The sequence below is a fragment of the Capricornis sumatraensis genome, chromosome 8 (assembly GCF_032405125.1).
Source record: "Capricornis sumatraensis isolate serow.1 chromosome 8, serow.2, whole genome shotgun sequence".
Classification (NCBI taxonomy): Eukaryota; Metazoa; Chordata; class Mammalia; order Artiodactyla; family Bovidae; genus Capricornis; species Capricornis sumatraensis.
The window spans coordinates 76,432,416-76,455,695 of NC_091076.1; the positions used below are offsets into that span (position 1 = coordinate 76,432,416).

A 23,280-nucleotide genomic window follows, 5' to 3' on the forward strand; every position below is an offset into this window, starting at 1 on the left:
TCCCTTGTGGCCCAGCTGATAAAGAATCCGCCTGAGATGAGGGAGATTTGGGTTCGATCCCTGGGTTGGGAAGATCCCCTGGAGAAGGGAAAGGCTACCCACTCCAGCATTCTGCCCTAGAGAATTCTATGAAAAGCGGTATAGTCCATAGGATTGCAAAGAGTCAGACACAACTGAACGACTTTCACTTGTGTAATCCTCATTAATTTTACAAACTTAAACACTTTCTTGAAGATCGAGGATTATTGTGGCAGAGAAAAAGGAAACGTGTGTTTACTGGAAAGAAATAGTGTTAGCAGCACAACAAAACAAGGAGAAGAATCCCGTGGTTGCGATGCAGTTAAGGTTCTACGGAACCGTACACACCGTCTTTCACTGTTGTGGCTACGGATCTTTTTCTCGTTGTACCTCAGACCCTGCTCTCCCCGCCCTCGGGAAGTGAAAGCCTCGCCACGCTCTCAAGTGCATGCTGGGAGTTGGAGTCCCCTTAAAGGCTGCAGGTGGCCGTGAGGTGAGCCGCGTTGCTGGGAGCCGCTAGCACGTGGCGGGAAGGGGCGGTGCGCAGTAGCTGTGTGCTCCCGACAGCCGCAGGAGCTTCCCGCCCTCGCGCCTCGCGTCGCGGCGCCTCCCGTCGCGGTGCCCTCCCGACATGCCCGAGGAGGCGGGCTTCCCGCCGGCCAAGAAATTCCGGCCGAGCGCCGGGCCTCCGAGCCGCGCCGGGTCTTGCCCTCCCGGGCGGCGTGCGGTGATGCTGCTGGCAGCGGGCGGCGGCGGAGGAGGTGGAGGCCGGAGGCAGCAGCCGCCCCTGGCCCAGCCCTCATCCAGCCCCTACCCCGAGGCCGTGGAGCAGCAGCGCCGGAATCTGCCCATCTTCCAGGCGCGAGGCCAGCTGTTGGCCCAGCTCCGAAACCTGGACAGCGCCGTCCTTATCGGTGAGTGACCGTGCCGGCGGGTCCTTCGCTCCCCGTTTGTTCTCTTGAGAGAACAGCTTTTCTTAGGTGCTTCTCACCGTCTTTCATCCGTTTCTGCAACAAACCTGACTGCCTATTTCTGTTCGGGGCCAGGAGAGGGGCCTCGGAAGGGAGTCGGACAGTCTCCCTTTCTGGAGGTGCTCAGCGTCCGGGCGAGTGACCACGCGTTAGGCAAAAACTCGCCTTCTGGGCCGGAAGGGTAGAGGGATGCACCGGAGACTTGGAATTTAGAAAAGTGGATCTGAGCCGGTACGGAGGGGACGGCGAGGGGGCGGACCTAGAAAGGCGTTGGACACAGAGGAGAGAGCCTCCGGAATAAGAGACGAAGTGGAGACGAGACAGTCCAGTCTGAGGGAAGTAGTAGTTTCTGGTGCACTAATTGAGGCAGAGTTGAGGGCCGGAAACCGATTGCAAGGGGCCTTGATCCCCAACGTTTTAAGTAAGAGGAGCCCCTGATGGACGGAGAGGATGAGCCTCCAAAGAGGGAAGGAGATCCAGGAGAGCTGATAGTCTAAGAAACAGAGTTGTAAGAAGGGAGTGAACAAATGCAAAAATGAAGTCCAGTAAGTAGGAACCCCAAAAATGCCCACTGGATTGGGTGGGAGTTATTGATTGGGGATGCAGGTGAGCTCTGTTTTGGCAGAGCTGTGGGATGGGAGCTGATTTGTCATTGGGCTGGAAGTGAGGATCTCACGAAGGCAGTGAGAACAGACTTCTGTTTCGAGAAGAAGCAGGGGGACCTAGTGGAACTTGCAGGTCTTCATAGGTTGGCTTCCCTGGTGGCTCAGAGGTTAAAGCGTTTGCCTGCAATGCGGGAGACCTGGGTTCGATCCCTGGGTCGGGAAGATCCCCTGGAGAAGGAAGTGGCAACCCACTCCAGTATTCTTGCCTGGAGAATCCCATGGACGGAGGAGCCTGGAGAGCTACAGTCCACGGGGTCGCAAAGAGTCGGACACGACTGAGCGACTTCACTTCATAGGTTAAGGAAAAGAACTCAGTAGAGACGGAGGCTGAAGATGGAAAGTGGGCACTAACAGCAGAGACGGAGGGCATGGGGAAAGCGGACCCTTGGCAACAAGGGTTAGATCTAGCGGTGGCCTGGAATAGAAGGAAGGCCATGCAAGAGGTCAGGGGGCTGGAGGAAGGTGGTAAGAATGGGGTGACTGCAGAAGAGCTTGTAGGAGGAGATGGAGGGAGACTGCCTTTGAGGATTTCACTTTTTCTATGAAGTAGGCGCGGGAGCTCTGCTGAGAATGGGACTTACGGGTCCTTGGGGAAGATGGGGACAGAGGAAAGGGGCTGCAAAAACAAGAACAAGGATCAGCCGTGGTGCTGGAACCCAGGTGCATTTGGCCCCATGGCAAACTAAGGTCATTGTCAGCTCAGTTGGGTTATTTTACTATAATGATGCTCAATTTCTTTATTATTATATATATATATTTTTTTTTTTTTTTTTAATTTTTTAGTTGCATGAGGTTTTTGGTTGGGGTGCTCTGGCTTCTCTGGTTGCAGAGAACAGACTCTAGAGCTCCGGCTTAGTTGCGGCACTTGGGCTTAGTTACTTCGAAGCATATAGGATCCTACTTCCACCAGGGATCGAACTTGCATTCCCTGCCTTGGAAGGTGGATTCTTAACCACCAGACCACCAGGGAAATCACCAATGCTCAGTTTCTTGGTGTAGGAGCAGAAGAGATGGGTAGGGAAACCTTGATCGAAGTTTGGGTTTTGCCTGATGAACTCAGCAGGAGAAGTGCAAGATAATCAAGTTCTTCGTCCATGATTCATGTCCAGGTCAGGAAGGATGAGCCATAGGGGAGAAAATGGAAGGATGATGGGCCTGAAGGACTCAGTGAAGTCGGTAGGGGGTGGGGGTGGGGGGGCGGAGTGGGCAGTGGTAGTCGTGGAGGGAGGGATGCCCAGGCTTACAGTTCTTTGTTCTGGTTGGGTGCTGGGAAGGAAACACGGGAGGGTAGTAATAAGGTTGAGTGCTTACTGTATGTAGTGCTCAGGTACATGAAAGAGACAGGCTTCCGTCCTCCCGGGACTTCTGATGCTGGAGGCAAACAGAAACGTCTCAACGCTCTCACACAGTGTAGAGTGATCAGTGATGGAGGAGAGATGAACGAGGCACTAAGGAACACAGAGGAGGCGGGCGCAGCCCCTGGGGAGAAAGTTTGAGGTCTAATTCATCTTGTGGAGTTTGTCACGCAGGCAGTGTGGGAACAGATACTTCATAATCGAGTGGGCAAAGGCAGAGGGTTTGAAAGGAGGCGGCAGGCTGGGTGAGGAGTTCACTATGGCTGCAGTGTCGGAACAGATGTCTCTTCATGTCAGCACATTTACATCTCATTTATCCCTTCGAAAAGTAGGACTTTTTATATAACAGCTGTATTTCACTGTATGTCTTTACTGTACCAGTTACTATTGCTAACCATTTACATTGTTTCCAAATTTAACTGTCAAGAGCAAAGGTGAATAAAATTTGAAGCTGATTCTTTATGCACATCATTATTTCCTTAGAGTCAGTTCCTGCAAGTGGAATTGTGGGTCAAGGATATAAACATTTTAAAGATTTTCCTACTGTAGTTTGACCTTCTGAGAAGCAATTCCAGTTAACACTCCACTAGCAGAATTCATGGGTGCACATATTCCCATGACTTTTATCAACTTATTTTCTTTCTTTCTTTTCTTTAATATTTATTTATTTTATTTTGCTGCACCGGTCTTCGTTGCAGCATAGGGGTCTGTAGTTGCAGCATGTGGGATCTAGTTCCCTGACCAGGGATCGAACCCAAGGCCCCTGCATTGGGACTGCTAGGGAAGTCCCTCGAGTATTTTTCTCATGCCTTTTCCTTCTGACTTTGATTTGTTGGTTTTTTGTGGGTTTTTTTGGTTAAGTTTGTTTCTGTTCAGGTTTAAATGAGACTTGTTTTCTTTCCCAGGGGAAACAGGCTCAGGGAAGACAACACAGATCCCTCAGTACCTGTACGAAGGGGGGATTGGCCGCCAGGCCATCATTGCTGTGACCCAGCCTCGCCGAGTGGCTGCCATCTCTCTGGCTACCAGAGTCTCTGATGAGAAGAGAACAGAACTTGGGAAGCTGGTACCTAACTTCTTTTTCACTAACAGTTCTCGGTCCCCTACACCTCACTCCCCCGCTCCCCCACAACCTCCCTGACTTTTTTATTTTTCTGAACAAGACTATTACAAGACTTATACATCTCAAGCTTCTTTCTTTCTTTCTTTCTTTCTTTTCCACGTTTCTTTCTTGCCACAGTTGTTTCAGACTCAGAGTTCTTTATTAGTTCCTTAGAGATCAGAGGGTCTGTCAGTCCTATTTGCTTTGCTTTCAAAGTCTGTTGGCAAGTAGGATAAATTAGTTGTTTTCCTTGAGCACTTTTAAGGCTTCAGTAACACTTGCTAGGTCTCATGTCTGTACATCTTTCTACAAACTTGTAAGCATTTTCCTAGCATATAGGTGGTTACTGAGAATGAGTTCCTGAAGTGTATATAAGTCAGATTTGTGTTCACGCATTTGACTTAAAAACATCTTGGGCATCTTCTCACTTGCTTCGCTTGAAGTAGCTGAGGGGAGGGAACTAGTGTTACATTCTTTGCAGAGTTTCTCATCATTGCAGTTGAGGGCACGTGTCCATTTTCCTGGGAGCAGGGTAGGGTTGGAGTGGGTCATGTTCACTACACCAGCGCCTGGCACCGTGCTGGGCACACTGGGTGCAGCCGACATGTTTGCTGGATGAATGAGTGGTTGGTATCTCTGCGCAAGGTCGGCTACACGGTGCGCTTCGACGATGTCACCTCAGACGACACCAAGATCAAGTTCCTGACCGATGGCATGCTCTTGCGCGAGGCCATTTCGGACTCCCTGCTCCGGAAGTACAGCTGCATCATTTTGGATGAAGCCCACGAGCGGACTATCCACACAGATGTGCTCTTCGGGGTGGTGAAAGCTGCACAGAAGAGGCGAAAGGAGCTGGGGAAGCTGCCTCTCAAAGTGGGTGCAGCTGTTCTGCCGTGGGACTCGGGGCAAAGGTGCTGGGGGGTCAGGGGGAGGGCAGTGTGGCCTCCCAAGCAGCCTTCAGGGCTTGGCAGGACACAGAAAGGCTGGCCCGAGCCTTTCTCCCATCCTCCGTGCCCTTCTCGCCGGCAGGTAATTGTGATGTCAGCCACGATGGATGTGGACCTGTTCTCCCAGTATTTCAACGGAGCCCCCGTTCTCTACCTGGAGGGCCGGCAGCACCCGATCCAGATTTTCTACACCAAGCAGCCCCAGCACGATTACCTGCATGCCGCCCTGGTCTCCGTATTCCAGATCCACCAGGTAGGCAGCAGGGAGTGGATTCCTGGAAAGGCCTGTTTGACCTTGAACAGTCAGCCTTGAGAAGAGAAGCTGCCGAACCAAACTGCTTTGTAAGCTGTGTTCTTTAGGTGAATAAGGAATTTGCTTGCCATGTCCCCATTTTTATACTTTTTTACATTATCTCTCTTTTCCTCTAAAAAAAATTAAACCCTGGCCACCATGTTTCTTCAGCTGAGCTGGAAAACCTCCATGTATTAGAGCAGTGGCTCGTGCGCATAATGTGATCAGAACCCCCCGTAAGAAGCACATTTTGTGTTGCAACCAGGATACCACATGTAGAACTGAGTAGAAAGGAGTCTTAGGAAACACTGCCTCCTTTTACTCCATGTGATATTCTGTCTCACTGAAAAATAAAAAGTTGGTGTATTAGCCAATAATGGGGTGCAATTTAGAGTTCTCTTTTAAAAAAAAATGTATTAGAGAAACATTTCAACAGTTTTTTCATTTTAGTAAACATTTATTTAAAAATTTGAGTGTATCACCTCATTTTTTGGTTTGACTTGTATATAACTGACTGTTTTTACCATCCCATTAACTTTCTGAAAATATCTAGAAGCCAACTTTAAAAATATATATATTTATTTATTTAATTGGCTGCTTCAGGTCTTAGTTGTGGCACACTGTGGTTGCAGTGCACAGACTTTCTAGTTGTGGCACACAGGCTGGTAGTTGCCACTTGCAGGCTTAGTTGCCCCATAGCACGTGGAATCTTAGTTCCCCAACCAGGGATCAAACTCATGTCCCCTACATTGAAAGGTGTGTTCTTAACTACAGGACCACCAGGGAAGTCCCAGTCAGCCTTGTTTAGCTGCCAGAAGCAAACTTGAGATAAGGATGTTTTATGAATGATACCTGTGGTGCCCTCAAGTCATATAATAGCTTTGATGAGTCCTCCTAGTGATGAAGCTTTTGTTGTTTTAGATTTTATCCTGTCTATGTGTGTGTACCTCTGAACGTCTGTCCTCTTAACACTGAGCTAAAAAGTATATGCACACACATAAATACATAGTTACATGTATGCAAACATAGCCATATTATATATACAGAAAGAAAAAACAGTGTTAGTCACTCAGTCACGTCCGATTCTTTGTGACCCCATGGACTGTAGCCTGCCAGGCTCCTCTGTCCATGGAATTCTCCAGGCAAGAATACTGAAGTGGGTTGCCATTTCCTGCTCCAAGGGATCTTCCTGAACCAGAAATCAAACCCCGGTCTCCCACATTGCAGGCAGATTCTTTATTGTCTGAGCCATGTCTGCCTTTATTATATGTACACATACATACAAATATAGGCAGTCGGACATGACTGGGCAACTTGCACAACTTCACAAATACAGATAATTATTGAACATTTTTCAGTTATTTTGCCAAACAGGCACTCTACAAATTAATGTATCTAAACAGACTTCAAAGAAGATTGGGTCAAATGGGTGTATGTACTTTACACTTCGATGTTCTTCCCTTCTCAAGGTGAAGGACCCAGTTAAATCTGAGATACCAAGCCCTTGCCCAAGTTCTGGGTGCTTTGGGGATTTATGAAAGTGTGATTGATGGCCTCATTCAATAAGGGCTCCTTTTCCAGCCTCTGGCCATTTTCATGGATCAGGGTTTCTCTAAGTTGTCTCCTTTGTCAGCTTCATCTTTCAAGATGATTATGAAAGGAAGGCAGCTCCAGGCAGATTTTATTTGCTTGTGTGGTTGTGCCTTTTCATGGCATTGTTCTTGTTGCAAAAAGCAATCTGGTGATTTCCCTTCAAAATCCCCTTAGTTTTTTATTACGTCTCTTTTTTTCCCCCTTAATTCATTTTTAAACATAGCTGGCTAATTTGAATAAGATGCAGCTGTGCATTTGATGTAGTAACACGCCCCCCCACCGCACCCCCATCCCCCCCACCCCCCGCCCAGGGGCAACATCAGTATCTAGGCTCAGTTACAGGTCCAAAGTTAAGAATAACTGGAAAACCTCATTAACGATCATTGTTCTGTTCTGTGGCACCTGCGCGTCTGTCAAGGCCCAGTAACCCCAGTCACCCCACTCTGCCTTCTCTGTAGGAAGCTCCCTCCTCGCATGACATCCTGGTGTTCCTCACTGGGCAGGAGGAGATCGAAGCCATGAGTAAGACCTGCCGGGACATTGCCAAGCACCTTCCAGACGGCTGCCCCTCCATGCTGGTCCTTCCGCTCTATGCCTCCCTGCCCTATGCCCAGCAGCTGCGCGTCTTCCAGGGGGCCCCAAAGGTGAGTGCACCCTGTCTCCTGCCCAGCCCTGTCTCTGGGTACCCAGACAGATGCACCAGTGGGCCTGTGCCCCTGTCAGCAGGCTCCAGATAAGATGTGTGGACAGGGTGCCCAGGTATCTCTCTCATGAGCTGGAAAGACGCAAGCATGTAATGCAGGGCTGTAGACATGGCTCTCCCATGGTGGGAACAGGGAGACTGTTGTCTGGGGATGAGGGAGAGATGCAAGCAGAAGCCGGAAGCTCCCTGAGTGACTCTCCCAGGGTCCACAGTAAACAAGCACGTGTCCACCATAAGTTTCCCGGGACCCCTGCTGTGCCAGGTGCTGTGCCAAGTACTGTGCTCACACCAGACACACACTGTCCCTCATCCTCTCAAGAACCACAAGGCGGGTCACCATTCCAGTTCAGAAACCCTGAGGCCCCAAGGGGTGAAGTGATAGATGCCCATGGGGGCACAGTAGGTACCGGGCAGGGCCAGAATCCCAGGCCACGTCTACTTCCTCCTGACTCTAATGCCCATCCCACCACCCCTCATCACCTCAAAATAAGCCTTTAAGACTGAAACACACCCAGCCCCCCAACCCAATACTGACCCGGCCATCAGCATTAATAACTATCCAGATAGCGGAGTCATCTCTTCTTGATCATGAGTGAATTGTGACAGTTAGTGATGAGGAATATGTTTTCAAACTTCTGCGTCATACGTGTGTCATGTGGCTTTTTGGTTTTCTTCCTCCTTTTAGGGTTATCGCAAAGTGATCATTTCAACCAACATCGCTGAAACCTCCATAACCATTACAGGAATAAAATATGTAGTTGACACGGGCATGGTTAAAGCAAAGAAGTATAACCCTGGTGAGAACTTGTGGCCCCTGGCGTCTCTTCTCTGTGTAGTGAGCGGCCTGTGGTCCCGCAGTTCCCCACCTGAGCATTTCACGTCTGAATACCAGGCACCCCGTCTAGCAGGCAGGGCCACAAAGACATGTGAGGCAGGGAAGAAGAGCCCATCTGTGGCAAACCTGGGGACAGAGGGTCAAGGACCTGGGCAGAGGGACTGAAACTCCATCAGAAGGTGGGCGAGAATGGTGGCTGTCAGGCCAGGGACAGCCTGATACCACATCAGAGGCTTCCTGGGGAATATCTGAGCACAGCTGGTTCAATCCTCAGTCTCCCAGAAAGAAAGCAGGACCCCACCCCCAGCTGGGCCAAGGCACTAGCTGTTTCCCGACAGTGTGCAGTCCACAGCTTGCTTGAAGTCATTTTTATTCAGGTCTGTTTTCTACCTTGCTTTATTCCATGGAGGATTTGAGGCAGCTGACATGATAGCTCCCAGATGTTCACTTCAAATGAACTGCTAAGCATTCAAGGACGCTGACTTTCACGTGTGTTTCTTGGGGACCATGTTTGTGAAAGGGCTTGGTTCTCCACACTGGCACAGCGTGCAGCTTTATCAAGAAAATCAGTCTCGTTCACTCCTAGGTGTAGTGACATTACACCGTCCCGCTTTCACAGTAGAGCAGGAGCGAGGAGGTAGCACCCAAGGGATGGAGGCATTTCATTTTGGGGTCATGATCAATCGGCAACCAGCCATCCTGGTTTGTTGGAAACTGTCCGGGTTTTGGCACTGAAAATGCCACCTCTTGGAGGACCCCTGAGTCCTAGGCCGCTCCAGCGGTTGTTTTCAACTGTGACCTAAGCCAAGGCCTCTGAAATCTACTTCCCTTGGCCACTGCCCCAAGCTCAAGGTCCTTCTGATGCTGTAGTCACAGATGTCACACAGTGTTCGTGGCGAGGTCTCTTCACCACAAACCAGTCTGGTTACATGCTTTCTGACATATTTATTGTTGTTTAGTCACTAAGTGGTGGCCAGCTCTTTGTAATACCATGGACTGTAGCCTGCCAGGCTCCTCGGCCCGTGGAATTCTCCAGGCAAGAATGCTGGAGTGGGTTGCCATTTCCTCCTCCAGGGGATCTTCCTGACCCAAGGATTGAACCCACATCTCCTGCATTAGCAAGCGGATTCTTTACCACTGAGCCACGAAGGAAGCCCACTTTCCAATGTAGCCTTGAGTTTTTCTGGACTCATGTGTTGCACAAAGAATCCTGGGTATCCCAAGGAATGCTCCTCATTGTCTACGCTGTAGAAGGAGTTTGTTCACATGATGAGCAGAGCTCTGACTTGGCCATTCTCCCACCAGACAGTGGCCTGGAGGTGTTGGCTGTGCAGCGGGTATCAAAGACCCAGGCCTGGCAGCGCACGGGCCGGGCCGGCAGAGAGGACAGCGGTATCTGTTACCGGCTCTACACGGAGGACGAGTTTGAGAAGTTTGAGAAGATGACGGTGCCAGAGATCCAAAGGTAGCCAGTGGGGCTCCCCACCTGCCATCCATCCCAAGGTCCCGTCCCTGCAGCCTGTATCTCCTCCAACTGACGCTCCTTAGTGGGTGGCTCTGCCTTGCTGGCCGGGGGTCAGGCGCCCTTGTGAACCACCTGTGTCTCCGTCTTGCAGGTGTAACCTGGCGAGCGTGATGCTGCAGCTCCTCGCCATGAAAGTCCCAAACGTGCTCACCTTTGACTTCATGTCCAAGCCATCTCCAGGTGAGTGGAGTCTTCGGGGAGGTGGGCACACAGAAAGGGACCGCCAGTGGGCTCCACACAGCAGGCCTTCTGGCACTCTCCATTATTATTATGTATTTATTTATTTTTGGCCGTGCTGGATCTTTGTTGCTGCGCAGGCTTTTCTCTAGTTGCGGCGAGGAGGGGCTACTCTGGTTGCAGTGGTTGGTTTTCTCATTGCCATGGCTTCTCTTGTTGCAGAGCACAGTCTATAGGGCGCGAGGGCTCAGTAGTTGCATCTCCTAGGCCATCGAGCACAGGCTCGGAAGTTATGGCACATGGACTTAGTTGCTGTGTGGCATGTGGGATCTTCCCAGAGCAGGGGTTGAACCCATGTCTCCTGCATTGGCAGGTGGGTTCTTAACCACTGAGCCACCAGGGAAGCCCCTGGTGTCCTGTTGTTTATTATGACTGGGGGGAATAACAGCCTTAACTCCCAGAGAAGAGTCTCAGAATTATGCAAGAGACCCAGTGCTATTCACACCACGTTGGTGCAGAATCAGGGGCTTCATGTCAGCACCATCTCGGGTGGGTTCTGCGGTCACAGGAACCAAGGAAGGTAGTCGAGGGGGGTCCACGGGTTACTGCAGCCCCAGTGAACTTGGACTTTTGCAAAGGGACTGCACAGATTGTGTTTCTTTGCTTTCAGCTGGAATTTGATGGGTCTCTGCCTTTCACTGGGAATCTCTCCATGGAGGAAGAAAAAATAGTTGGGATTCTTTGTCATGGTAGCTTAGCCCTCGGCATCCCTTCAACACATACCATTTTCTCTTTTTTTAAAGTGAAGAAGTGCAATTGGTTAAAAAAAAGTAGACAGCGGATAGTAGACATGGGCCTCCACAGTCTTCAAGTTCTTAGTTTCCCTCCCCACAGCCCCAACTGTGGCCATTTCCTAGTGTCTCCTAGAGAAAATCTGTGTGGTTAAGTACCTACAGTCTCCTTTTCAAAACAAATAGCAACACCCATTCAGTCCATTCTATACTTTTTTTTCTATCAGTTACTAAATTCCTACATATAAAGGAGGAACAGGGACTTCCCTGGTGGTCCAGTGGTTAAGACTCTGAGCTCCCAATGCCAGGGTCACAGGTTTAATCCCTGGTCAGGGAACTAAGATTCTGCATGACACGCAACACCCCCCACCCCCACCAAATAAAAGGAGGAACATACGTGTCAGGTAGAAGTAGCGAAGCCACACCTGTGTGCCCATTACCGGGGCCACAAGCCCTGCGACCGCCATTCCCAGCCCCCCGCCCCTCACCTCCTTCCCACTCCTCCCTCAAGGTCAGCCACCAGCCAGGTTTGATCTGTGAATCCCTTGCTTTTCTTGAATATCTGTTCCATGCACAAGCATGGTTTCAGTTGGTGTGTTTATGTCTCGATTTTCTGGTGACCTTCCTATTCATCTGTCATGTTTTGTAAGGTTTACATTTGATGTATTTTCATCACTTAAATACTGTTCCATTCTATGAATAAGCCAAGATGCATTTATCCTTCTCCTGGTAGACATTGGCACATTGCTTTTTTCACTTCATATATTTTATAGATCAGTTTTTCTCTGTACATGTATATTTGTTGCATCCTTAGATATGCATCTTTATGCTTAATAGGTAATACATTTACATAGTTCAAATTAAAAAGGAATTAAATAGTAAATAGTGTCCTTCTCTCCAGGGGCTCCTGAGGCCCCTGGTGTTTTCCATTGTTGTGTATGTCCATCTGGAGGCACAGGTCTCTATACGAGGTTCAGGTAAATGAGTGTGAAATTCAGAAGTGTAAGTTTGCTGGGCTTCAGATTTGCATACATATCGCCAAATTGCAGGCCACTAGAGAATTGAGGGTTTCTCTCGTGGCTCAGTGGTAAAGAATCTGCCTGCCAATGCAAGAGACACAGGTTGGATCCCTGGTCCAGGAAGATCCCACAGGCCACAGAGCAATTAAGCCCGTGCTCCACAACAAGAGAAGCCACCACAATGAGAACCCCACACAGTACAGAAAAGCCTGCTCACTGCAGTGAGGGAAAAGCCCCATGCAGCAGTGAAGACCCAACACAGCCAAAAATAAGGAAAATTATTCTTGGAAAATTAAAAAAATGAAAAGAGATGAGCTGAAGACAGTGATGTCATGAATAGCTTTGAAAAGTACCTCATGGGGACAGTGTGGTTGTGATCTGTACTGTGGTTTGACTTAGGCTTATCAGAAATGCACTGATGTGATGAAGCAGCTGCAGCTCCATCCTGTTTTGAGTGTTCGACTCCTTTTTATGTCTCTCTCTCTCCAGATCACATCCAGGCAGCCATCGCCCAGCTGGAGCTGCTCGGTGCCCTTGAACACAGGGATGGCCAGCTCACCCTAACTCCAATGGGAAGAAAGATGGCGGCTTTCCCACTAGAACCCAAATTTGCCAAAGTAAGTGCCACCCTCTTCTCAGTCCCCTCCCTGTACCTTACAGATCAGCCATCCCGCAGGGGACTCCTCAGCCCAGTGCTTCTAGATTCATCTTCACCTTTAACAGTTATCAACGCCTGCTTTGTGTCGAACCTCGACTTATGTTCTGTGTAATTCAAGTTCATATTAAGTCATGTGTATGTGCATGCTCAGTCATGACCGACTCTCAGCGACCCCCTGGACTGTAGCCCACAGGCTTCTCTGTCCATGGAATTTTCCAGGCAAGAATACTGGAGTGGGTTGCCATTTCCTCCACCAATGAAGTCATGAGCCCTACCTATATGGGATCATACAAGAAAGCTATCTATTCTACAGAAAGTAAAATAATACACAAATAAATATATAAAAGAGCATAACATATTGTCATGGTTTTGGAAACACCTGCCCCTTCACGCCTTACAAGGGAAGCTGCAGAAGCAATATATGGAAATTCAGAAGCCAGGAAAAAACTGGACTCACGCAATGTTTCATTGTGGTTTGCAGACCATCCTCCTATCCCCCAAATTCCACTGCACGGAGGAGATACTGACCATTGTCGCCCTGCTGTCTGTGGACAGCATTCTCTACAACCCTCCCTCCCGGCGGGATGAAGTGCAGAGCGTGCGGAAGAAGTTTGTGTCCAGCGAGGGCGATCACCTCACCCTGCTCAATGTCTACCGGACCTTCAAGAACACCGGCGGGAACAAGGTAGGCCTTGTCCTCTTCCTCTTCTCAAACAGGGCCTCCCTTTGGTCCTGTGTTTCAGGACACCTTCCCTGTTTGGCTGCACCTTCTGAAGAGCCACACAGAATGCTGGATGTCATTCCAGAGACGTCTGCACCCAGAGATGCTACTAGGGAAGACACGGTTTCAGCCTTTCTCTCTGCTTGTGTTTCCCTCATACTTAACGTGGGCAGGTGAAGTATTAATACCTGGTGACCCAATTTCTTGGCTACAAGGTAGTTTGTTTCCCCACCTGCCCCTAACTTTCTTCATAGCAGCTTTTGCTTGTGTGACATTTCCATTCCCGGGACCCAGATGGAAAATGGCAATACCTTCCTTCATTTATCAATACAATTTTAAAAATAAATAAATAAAATATTTGGAGGAGTTCCCTTTTGGCCTAGTGGTTAGGATTCCAGGCCTTCACTTGCCGTGGTCTGGGTTCAATCCTTAGTCAGGGAACAAAGATCCCGCCTGCCGAGTGGCTGCCCTTCCCAAAAGAATCAATATTTGTGCCATAGCATGCATGCTTTGATGCCGGGAGACAGCGTGAGGAACTCTGCCCATGGCAAACGTCATGAGGAAGGAGGCTTGGCATACGCAGAGGCGTGATCAAGCCTCAGGAAACCCCCTGTTCCCGAGCATATACCCCCAAAACCAGAGTCTATCTACTTTACTGTTTCATGCTCTCACCTACACCTGTGACTTTACTGGGGGGCTGTTCCCCACTGGTTCTCTCAGAGAAGGAGTAAACGTGCAGCTCCAAGTCAATAAAAATTCCTGCGTGTGACAAGAGTGTTTCAACTTACGAACTCCTCTGAAGGTTATCTAGCCCACCTGTATAGGTTCGTCCAGCCACATGTGATTGTTTACAGCCTCCCAACCTGAGAGGCATGAGATGTTTTAGACTTACTAAAGGCAGATTTTTTTGGGAAATTAGAAATTATTAGTATAGTGGGTTGGTTAGGAATTATATTGGTGAAGGGCTTTTCATTTGTTGTGCCAATAATTGCTGGTAATTCCCTGCCCTGGGTATGACAAGGGTGTCTCAGGTCAAACCTCTCTGCTGGCAAATTAGTTTGTGTGACAGGATTATCCATACTCCTGCCACTAAGCACGTGATTGTTTACTACCTCTCAACCATAAACAGCACAGAGAGCTTGGAGTATTTGGAAACTCTTAATTAGTATAGGGCTTTTCTCATTGTTGAGTCAATGATTGCCACCAGGGCTCCATATGCTAAAGCACCTGGGAATATATTAATCAATGTATTTGGAATATAGAAAAGGAAATATAGTAGTTTTTAAGGTTAGCAATACTAGACTTTTTGAGTTAATGAATTTTCTCTTTTGTAATAGATCACTGTACTTTGTTATAAATCACTGTGTCCTTGCTATGTAAAAATGTAACTTTATCACTATCTTAAGACTAAATAGATCTTAAGGGGAACATTGGTGAAAGGATTTTCATTTGTTGGGCTGATGTTTGCTGCTAAATCTCCATATTCCCTGCCCTTATAATGAATATAACTAGCATATAAGAGAAATAAGTATTAACCTTTAAGATTAATCATGTTAACCTTGGATTAAATAAATTCCTTTCTTGATTATAACTCACTACACCCTCACCCTATAGGAATGCAACTTTATTTGGAGGGTGGTGCCTGGTTTAAGGAAAAACACCCTTGGAAAAAATAAGTTTTTTGGTTATCAGAAAGAAAGGGTCGTAAAATGTCAGCAGGCCTCACGGCCAGAAGATCATGTAAAACCCCTAAGATCTTTTTTTTTTATGTAAAGCACCTGCTTTTGATAAAGATCAGGACTGCTGACCCCCGCGTGACTCTGTATTCATCCCTATGTGTAACAAAAGGTATATAAGCAAACCCCAAAATAAAGAAATCGGATCAGTTTCCAGAAAGACTGATTCCCCCATGTCGCTTCTTTCTTGCTCTCCGTTTTTCTGGCTGAATTCCCATCTGGTGCATGGGTACCCACTAAGCCTGCTAATTTTGCCTGGGCTTCTAAGATCGTACCAGGGGGGCCTCAGTGCCTCCTCTCCTTCGGGAAAACGGGAAGACGCCTGTGACCTGCGTAGGTGGTGATTGATATTCCATGTAAACCAAGTTATTCAGCCTCTTTTTCTCTGCTAATTTTCTGATCCCTCTCTATCTGTAATTAAATAAGTTATTCCCAAGGACGCTGACTCCGTCTACACCTTCAAATCACCCTGGATCCACCGGGGCTGGACCCCGGCACTTTAACTTTGTGTTTTAATGCAGTCAGCTCTTTAAAAAAAAAACAGCCACCATCTAGCTTTAGTAGTTGTAAACATTTTGCTCCATCTGCCTCACTGTATTTGTTTATTTGCTCTTGGCCACTCTGTGTGATGTGGAACTTCCCTGACCAGGGGTGGAGCCTGTGCCTCCTGCAGCGGAAGTGCAGAGACTTAGCCACTGGGCCACCAGGGGAGGCCACGTCAGTTTATCTTTAAGGAGATAAATGCTGTGGACACAGCAAGAGCCTCAAGCTGCTCTTGGTGTAGTCCTCCCTGCCTCCTGTAACCACTGTCCTGAAGTGGGTCTGGACCTCCCTGGGCAACATCGTGCTTTCACTTCCTGTCCACGGGCATCGTATCCTATACATGCTTCCTTACACTACCCTTTTGCCACTGATTTCTGCCTCTGGCACCGCAGTGCACATCCCATCCAGGTCTCCTGTGCACAAAGGGGAGAGTTTCTCGGGAGTCGACACCCAGGAGTGGACCTGCTGGTCTAGGAGCAGCTGCATCCAGCTTCCCCAGTGTCAACACCTCTTTACCTCTTTGCCCTCCCCAGAGTCATGCAGAAGAGTTCCCATTTCCACCCACCTCTCCAACTTGGCTGAAATGACTTGCATTTTTCCCAGGTTGATGGATATGAAGTAGTTGTTGTTCAATTGCTAAGTCATGTCCAACTCTGCAACCCCATGGACTCCAGCATTGCAGGCTACCCTGTCCTTCACCATCTCCCAGAGTTTGCTCAAACTCATGTCCATCGAGTTGGTGATACCATCCAACCATTTCATCCTCTATTGCCCCGTTCTCTTCCTGCCTTCAGACTTTCCCAGCATCAGGGTCTTTTCCAGTGAGTCAGCTCTTTGCATCAGTTGGCCTAAGTATTGGAGTTTCAGCTCCAGCATGAGTCCTTCCAGTGAATATACAGGGTTGATTTCCTGTAGGATTGACTGGTTTGGTCTTGCAGTACAAGGGACTGTCAAGAGTCTTCTCCAGCACTGCAGTTTGAAAGCATCAAATAGCATCTCAGTTATTTGAAACTGTACTGACTTGATTCCTGAAGCGACCAAGAACCTTTGCTTAAGTTTATTGTCATTTGTAGTTAATCTCCTGTGAGTTATCTGTCCATATCCTTTATGGCTCTACTGGATTATTGATCATTTTCTGACTGATTTGTAGGTGGTGGTGTTTTTTTTAAAATATATTCTGAAGGTCATCATTCTTTTGCCATTATGGTTTTCAATATGGTTTTTTGATACAAAGATATTTTCTTGTATTTACTTTTGGCAACTGCAGTTTTCCCTCTGAATTCAAACTATGTTCTAGAAATTATGCTGGGACTTCCCTGGTGGTCCAGTGGTTAATTCATGGTCAGAGAACTAAGATCCCAAATGCTGCTTGTTATGACTAAATATTTTTTTAATTAAAAAAATTATAATAAAAGTTGTGCTTTATTTTTATCTCTGTAGAAGCGAGAGGACTGTGACATCTCTTCTTTTCTCCCTGTTCAGGAATGGTGCAAAGAGAACTTTGTCAACAGCAAGAATATGATGCTAGTAGCTGAAGTCAGAGCACAGCTGAGGGACATCTGCATAAAGGTATTTTTCTTCCTGCTGGTCTTTGAGGGGCTAAGCTGTCACCTTTTTCTAGGTGAAAATTCTCAAATTGCTTATTAGTAGTGATTGCAGAAAAACCACTCATTGTAGGAAAATTTTTAAATAAGAAAGTAAAAATTACCCACAACTCCACCTCTCACCAGTTTGGTCCATTTCCTGGTGGCTCTGCTTTTAAATATATTTTTACATGGATAGTTATTAATACATTGTATATATGATTTATATCCAGTTTTTATAAACTTTAACAGTGTTTTCAAACGTTACTAGAATTCTTCCTAAGTTTTTTATTTTTAGTGGAAATACCTATCATTCTTTTTCAGTTTACAAAAGCGGTGCATACTTGTTACAAGTTGATAGAGTGTAGCAAATAGTGATATATATACAGCAGAAACCTACACAACATTGTAGAGAAATTATACTCCAATAATAAAATTAAAATAAGAAAATAGTGATATATTGTGTAAAAAGTATAAAAGTTTCTCTAATCTTGCCCCTCCAAAGATAAGCAATAGTCCAGTGTAGATCCTTCTAGAATTTTTTTCTATGTATGTATGTTTTTTTTTATTTGTCTGTGTATTACGCATATATGTGGATATATAAATTTTCTTTTTTAAACAAGTTTGATGTATGTTTTGTTTTGCAACTTGTTTTTTCCACTTGGAATGCTCCTTGAATTTCACTTTGTATCTGGGCTGTCTCTCAGTGCCTGTGTATGTCTATCGTTCTTTTTATTGACTTGGTAGCATTTCGCTCCTGTCTTCACTAGTTATTTAACCAAGTCCCTAATGGTGGTCATATAGATTGTGCCAGAGTGATGATCCTCCTGCATAAACATCTGTGCTCTGGTGCACAAAGAATGAACTTCTGGATGGGGAATTTAGATTTTGATAGACATTGCCAAGCCATCCACCAAAAAGCCTCCTGTCAGCTTATATTCCCTCTTAGAGGACGTTTCTATATTCAGTGACTGTATGAAGCACCATTTTCTACCTCAGAGGTGGGGTGGTTTGTGCTCGCAGTCTCCCGTGTTGAGCACTAAGTGTCCTCGTTTTGCTACCGTGAACAACTCTGTGGTGACCAGGCGTCTCTGTGTGTAAGGCCTCTTCTGAGTCAGCCCCCAGTGTGGACCATCCACGTGACCCTAGGAGATAGTTGTCACCCTTACCCAGGCCCGTGTCCAGTGCCAGCAGCCTGTTGTTAGCCCTGAAGTAACTTCTTTCCAGGCTTCCCAGGAGGCTCAGTGCTAAAGAATCTACCTGCTGAAACAGGAGACGCAGATTCAATCCCTGGTTAGGGAAGATGCCCTGGAGAAGGAAATGGCAACCCACTCCAGTACTCATGTCTGGAGAGGCCCATGGACAGAGGAGCCTGGCGGGCTGCAGTCTATGGGGCCACCAAGAGTCGCCCATGACCCAGCGACCGAGCACACAACTCTTCACAGCAGCCTGTGGTGGTCTGTGTTGCATACATTTTCCTGCCCTTCTTGTACTTGAATGGCTTTCCTGCTAGGCCGTCGATTGGCTTTGGGAGTTTTCTCATCTTTTGCTGAGGGTAGACGTGGTGCTCCTCTACCCGCGCTCACCTCAGGCATCTGAGGCAGCTGTCCCAGAGGTCAGCGCCCAGCCTGGACGCCAGCCTCCTCCGTGGGCCTTGCACCAGGCTGTGCTGTAGGCAGTGTGGCCCCATGTACCATGGGTGGCTGCGCAGTGCTCACGTCTGGGGTCTTTTCCATGTCTCACTTCTTCCCGAACCAGATGTCCATGCCAATCCTGTCCTCCCGAGGGGACACAGAGAGCATCCGCCGATGCCTGGCGCACAGCCTCTTCATGAGCACCGCTGAGCTGCAGCCGGACGGGTCCTACGCCACCACGGACACCCACCAGCCGGTGGCCATCCATCCGTCATCTGTGCTCTTCCACTGCAAGCCGGCCTGCGTCGTGTACACGGAGCTGCTCTTCACCAACAAGTGCTACATGCGTGACCTGTGCGTTGTGGATGCCGAGTGGCTGTACGAGGCCGCCCCCGACTTCTTCAGGAAGAAGCTGAGGACTGCCAGGAACTGAGCCGCCCTGGTGCCAGGAGCCAGGCCTCAGCCAGCCTCGCTGCGACTTCTAAACGTTGGCACCTACAGAGGCCACAGTGGTTATGGCTGGGGCATGCCTGGCCTCCAGGAGCTTAAGAGCCTCTTTGTCTAAACTCCTCAGACTGAACCACACAGACATGTAGAGGCCTGGGAGACTTCAAAATGATGCTTTGGGTTCTTGGTGGGCAACTTTGGGTGACTTCCTTTACTTCTGAGCCTCAGTTTCCTGATCTGCCAAGTGGGAGCAATGATACTTACAGGGTCAGAGTCATGAGGCTCAGAGCAAGTGAAAAGAAAGTACCCAGAGCTGCGCGTGCCCGTGATAAGCCGCAGTGGACTGGGCGCCACAGTGCTCGGTTGGTGTTACCGCTTATGTATGCTCCATGGATCGGGTACAGCAAAACCCCCAAGTCCTCGAGACTGCGGGGGATGGTCCGGAAGGGGGACCACAAGGGGTCACAGAGCTCTTGGCCTTGGATCTGTCTGAACATCTACCTGCATGAAATTTCGTAACAGAAGAGATTAACTTCTGTAGGTGCTGAGCACCTAACCTCCCTCCCCAGGGCAGGGAGGTTTCACAGCAAAGAAGTGCTAAGCGCCTGTCCCCACCCTGCCTCCGGGGACCTTCCTGAGTGAAGGTGTTGGTATCTTCTGAAGTGGGAAAGCTGAGTGTGTTGTTGCCCTTCAGTCACGTCCAGTTCTTTGCAGCCCAGTGGACTGCAGCACGGCAGGCCTCCCTGTCCTTCACCATCTCCCGGAGCTTGCTCCAAGTCACAGCCATCAAGTCGGTGACGCCATCCAACCATCTCATCCTCTGTCGTCCCCGTCTCCTCCCGCCTTCAGTCTTTCCCAGCATCAGGGTCTTTTCCAATGAGTCGGCTCTTCACATCAGCTGGCCAAAGTATTGGAGCTTCAGCCTCAGTTCTTCCAATTAACATTCAGGTTTGATTTCAGGTTGTAGTGTGATGGCCTCCAGCATGACCTTCTCTCTCTCTCTGTCTCTGGGCCATAAAGCCATGAGCTAAGGAGTGACTGAGCTGAATTTAAGCCATTTCCCTTCTGGCCAGGCCTCTGGGGGTAAGTGGAGGTGAAGCCAGGAAGCCTTGACTCATCTCATCCCCTCATCTAGTGTTTATGTTCTTTTATCTTATTTCCTACGATCTTTTTTCCTTCTTCTTAGGGACCAGGGGATGCTGGCACCTCTTTCACACTCATTTTCCACATTTGTCTGAGGGGATTAAAGGGTCTCCACAGACTTCCTGTTCTCATATTTTGAGAAGGGAAAAGACCAAAAGTCCTTCTTAACTATTTAATTTGAAAATCGTTGTTGTTTAATAGCTAAGTCCTGTCTGACTCTTTGCAACTCCATGTGCCGTGGCCCTCCAGGCTCCTCTGTCCATAGGATTTCCCAGGCAAGAATACTGGAGTGGGTTGCCATTTCCTCCTCCAGGGGATCTTCCCAACCCAGGAATCAAACCTGAGACTTTCCCCAGAGAATGCTTTGGCCTTGAAAATGCCAAAATTAGCCCTTTTATTGTGCTTAATTGGTCTCAACACATATGTAGTATTCTGGTTATTACATACAGTGAATCATACAGCTTTTAAGCAGAGGCCTAAATGGCCTGAGAGATCCTTCAGAGATAATGGATAGTGTCTTCATTTTGGTTCAGTGAGACCCTGGCGGATAGGAACACCCCCTCCCGGGCCTCATGTGTCCACAGTGGTGTGTGTCAGGTTTGCCTCAGCACCAGCTATGGGTCTGAGCAGTCAGACTTTAGCCAGTATTCCCAGATATCTGGGCACGTATGAATTCTTCCTGTTAAAAATAGTTACGTTCAGACAGATCCTAAATACCCTGTCTTACTAAATTCTTAGATTTTTCTTGTTCTTACCAGTGCTGACTTTCCGAAAAGTTTTTCAGGAAAAAATTTAACTGTATTTTTCTCACTTATTTAAGAGTCCTAGGAGGTGTAGCCTGACTTGGTAAAAGAAATTACTGTATTTTTAATGAAACATTCATCACACTGGTAAAAAATATTGGGAGTGGGGTGATGTATTATGTTTCTTGTAATGTTGCAAATTATGGGGGCTCAGACAGTAAAGAACCTTCCTGCCATGTGGGAGACCTGGGTTCGACCCCTGGGTTGAGAAGATCCCCTGGAGGAAGGCATGGCAACCCACTCCAGTATTCTGGCCTAGAGAATCCCCATGGACAGAGGAGCCTGGCAGGCTACAATCCATGGGATCATAAAGAATCAGACACAACTAATTAACTAAGCACAGCATTCTCTAGAGCAAGTAAAATTTAGCTTTTAATCATTTTTATGGGCCTCAGAGTTGCTGAACTGTTTCAGGAAATGTATTTTTTCTGAGCAGGAGTAAGGGGTAAATAGCTTCTAAATAAATGTAAATAGCTTCTGTGTTTCTGTACAAAGATATATTTATCACTGTAACATTCTGGTAGAGTTTTGATACAGTAGTTTTTTTATCAGGCTTTTTAAAAAGTTAACTTTTCAGGTAGCTGCTCAGGGATTAAATGATTTGGAAAAGCCTATCCCTGCTCCATGTTACTACAAAGAGATACATGGCTCTTTATACCTAGCTGCAGGGCACAGATAAGTACACTTTGAACTTTCTAAGAAAGTTAAATGTTTCACAGTGATGTTGCAATCTCATCTTGAGCTACTCTTTTCAATCCCTAAAATCTCTGATGGTGTGCCCCCTTTTTATTTTTCCAACTTGTGAATTCCATATCTGGGTGAATCACTAGTTCCCTTGAGCACCTTTGTATATTAATAAATAGATGCACTAAGCAGATTGCATGCCTCAGATGTTTGTCTTCTGCTTCTAATAATCATGGAGGGCAGCACAGGTCCCATTTACTAGGGGAAGAACTGCCCAACACCCAGTTCTTGGTAGAAACCTTTCCTTAATGATGCATCTCTGCTAAGAATAAAGAGATGTCAGAAAGGAGACAAGTTTGTGCTCTGTGGAAAGAACTGATTTTATACTGTGATGCCTAAATCCATTTAATTCAGCTCTCAAGGAAACCTGTGGCCAGGCATTTAAGATACCATTCCTTGTGACTATAAAGAAACACTGCACCTGTGGGGAAGCAAGAGTTTTATTATGTTTTATTTGATCAGAATATTATAACTTTCAGGAAAAAGCTCAATTCAGATTTATGTTGTGTTTTGAGACTCTTTTCTTACTCACACAGGCATAGGTCTGTAGAAGCATCAACATTCGCACATGACTCAAACCCATTAAAAGTGAATCTAGTACATATTGTGTGTGGCTTCTTTCTTGGGTCTCCTTTCCCTTATTCACAGAATGCTGTTTAGAATATATTAATATTAGTCATATCTTTGCCACTGATCTGGAAAGATTTATTTTCTTGGTACCTTATAGTATCTTATGGTTCCTGGTAACCTAAATCTAATGTAAGCTGGGGCTTCTTGCCCCCCAAAAATAACGTTCCATCAGAACCTAGGTGTAAGGTTGGAGGGCTGCAAAAGTTAACCAGGCATTTTGCCTTCAGGAGCTCCAGGTCTGATGGGGGTAAGGGGCAGCTGCCAGGTAAACGAGCAATGCCAGGAGGTTTCTGCTGAGAAAAGAATGAAGTACAGGGACCCGGTCACAGAGGCATGAGTTCTGGTTTTTCAGGGAAGAGGAGGAAGAGCCAAGAAGGCCTTTCATGGGAGATGACCTCAGAGGCTGGTTTTGGGAGTCAAAGGCAGCAAGAGTGCATTCCACGAAGTCACAGAAAGCCTGGTCATGCTTGAGAACAGTAGATGGAAGTTTGGAGAGAAGCCAATTAAACAGCAGTCCCGGGACACCAGACTCAGAGCCACTCAGCTAAAGAAGTTTCAGTTCAGTTGCTCAGTCATGTTTGACTCTTGGCGACCCCATGGACTGCAGCACGGCAGGCTTCCCTGTCCATCGCCAACTCCCAAAGC

The 23,280-nt window shown here is 47.5% G+C and overlaps 1 protein-coding gene across 1 annotated transcript; it reads left to right on the top strand.

Moving 5' to 3' along the window:
* The first annotated feature begins 649 nt into the window (after nt 1–649).
* On the top strand, nt 650–19,301 carry DHX33 (DEAH-box helicase 33). The gene is made up of 12 exons (XM_068978663.1): nt 650–932; nt 3,915–4,075; nt 4,757–4,984; nt 5,141–5,311; nt 7,402–7,587; nt 8,332–8,443; nt 9,787–9,946; nt 10,098–10,186; nt 12,483–12,610; nt 13,133–13,336; nt 17,134–17,220; nt 18,993–19,301. The coding sequence occupies exons 1-12, from the start codon at nt 650–652 to the stop codon at nt 19,299–19,301; spliced, it is 2,118 nt and encodes a 705-aa protein (XP_068834764.1).
* Nucleotides 19,302–23,280: the final 3,979 nt, after the last annotated feature.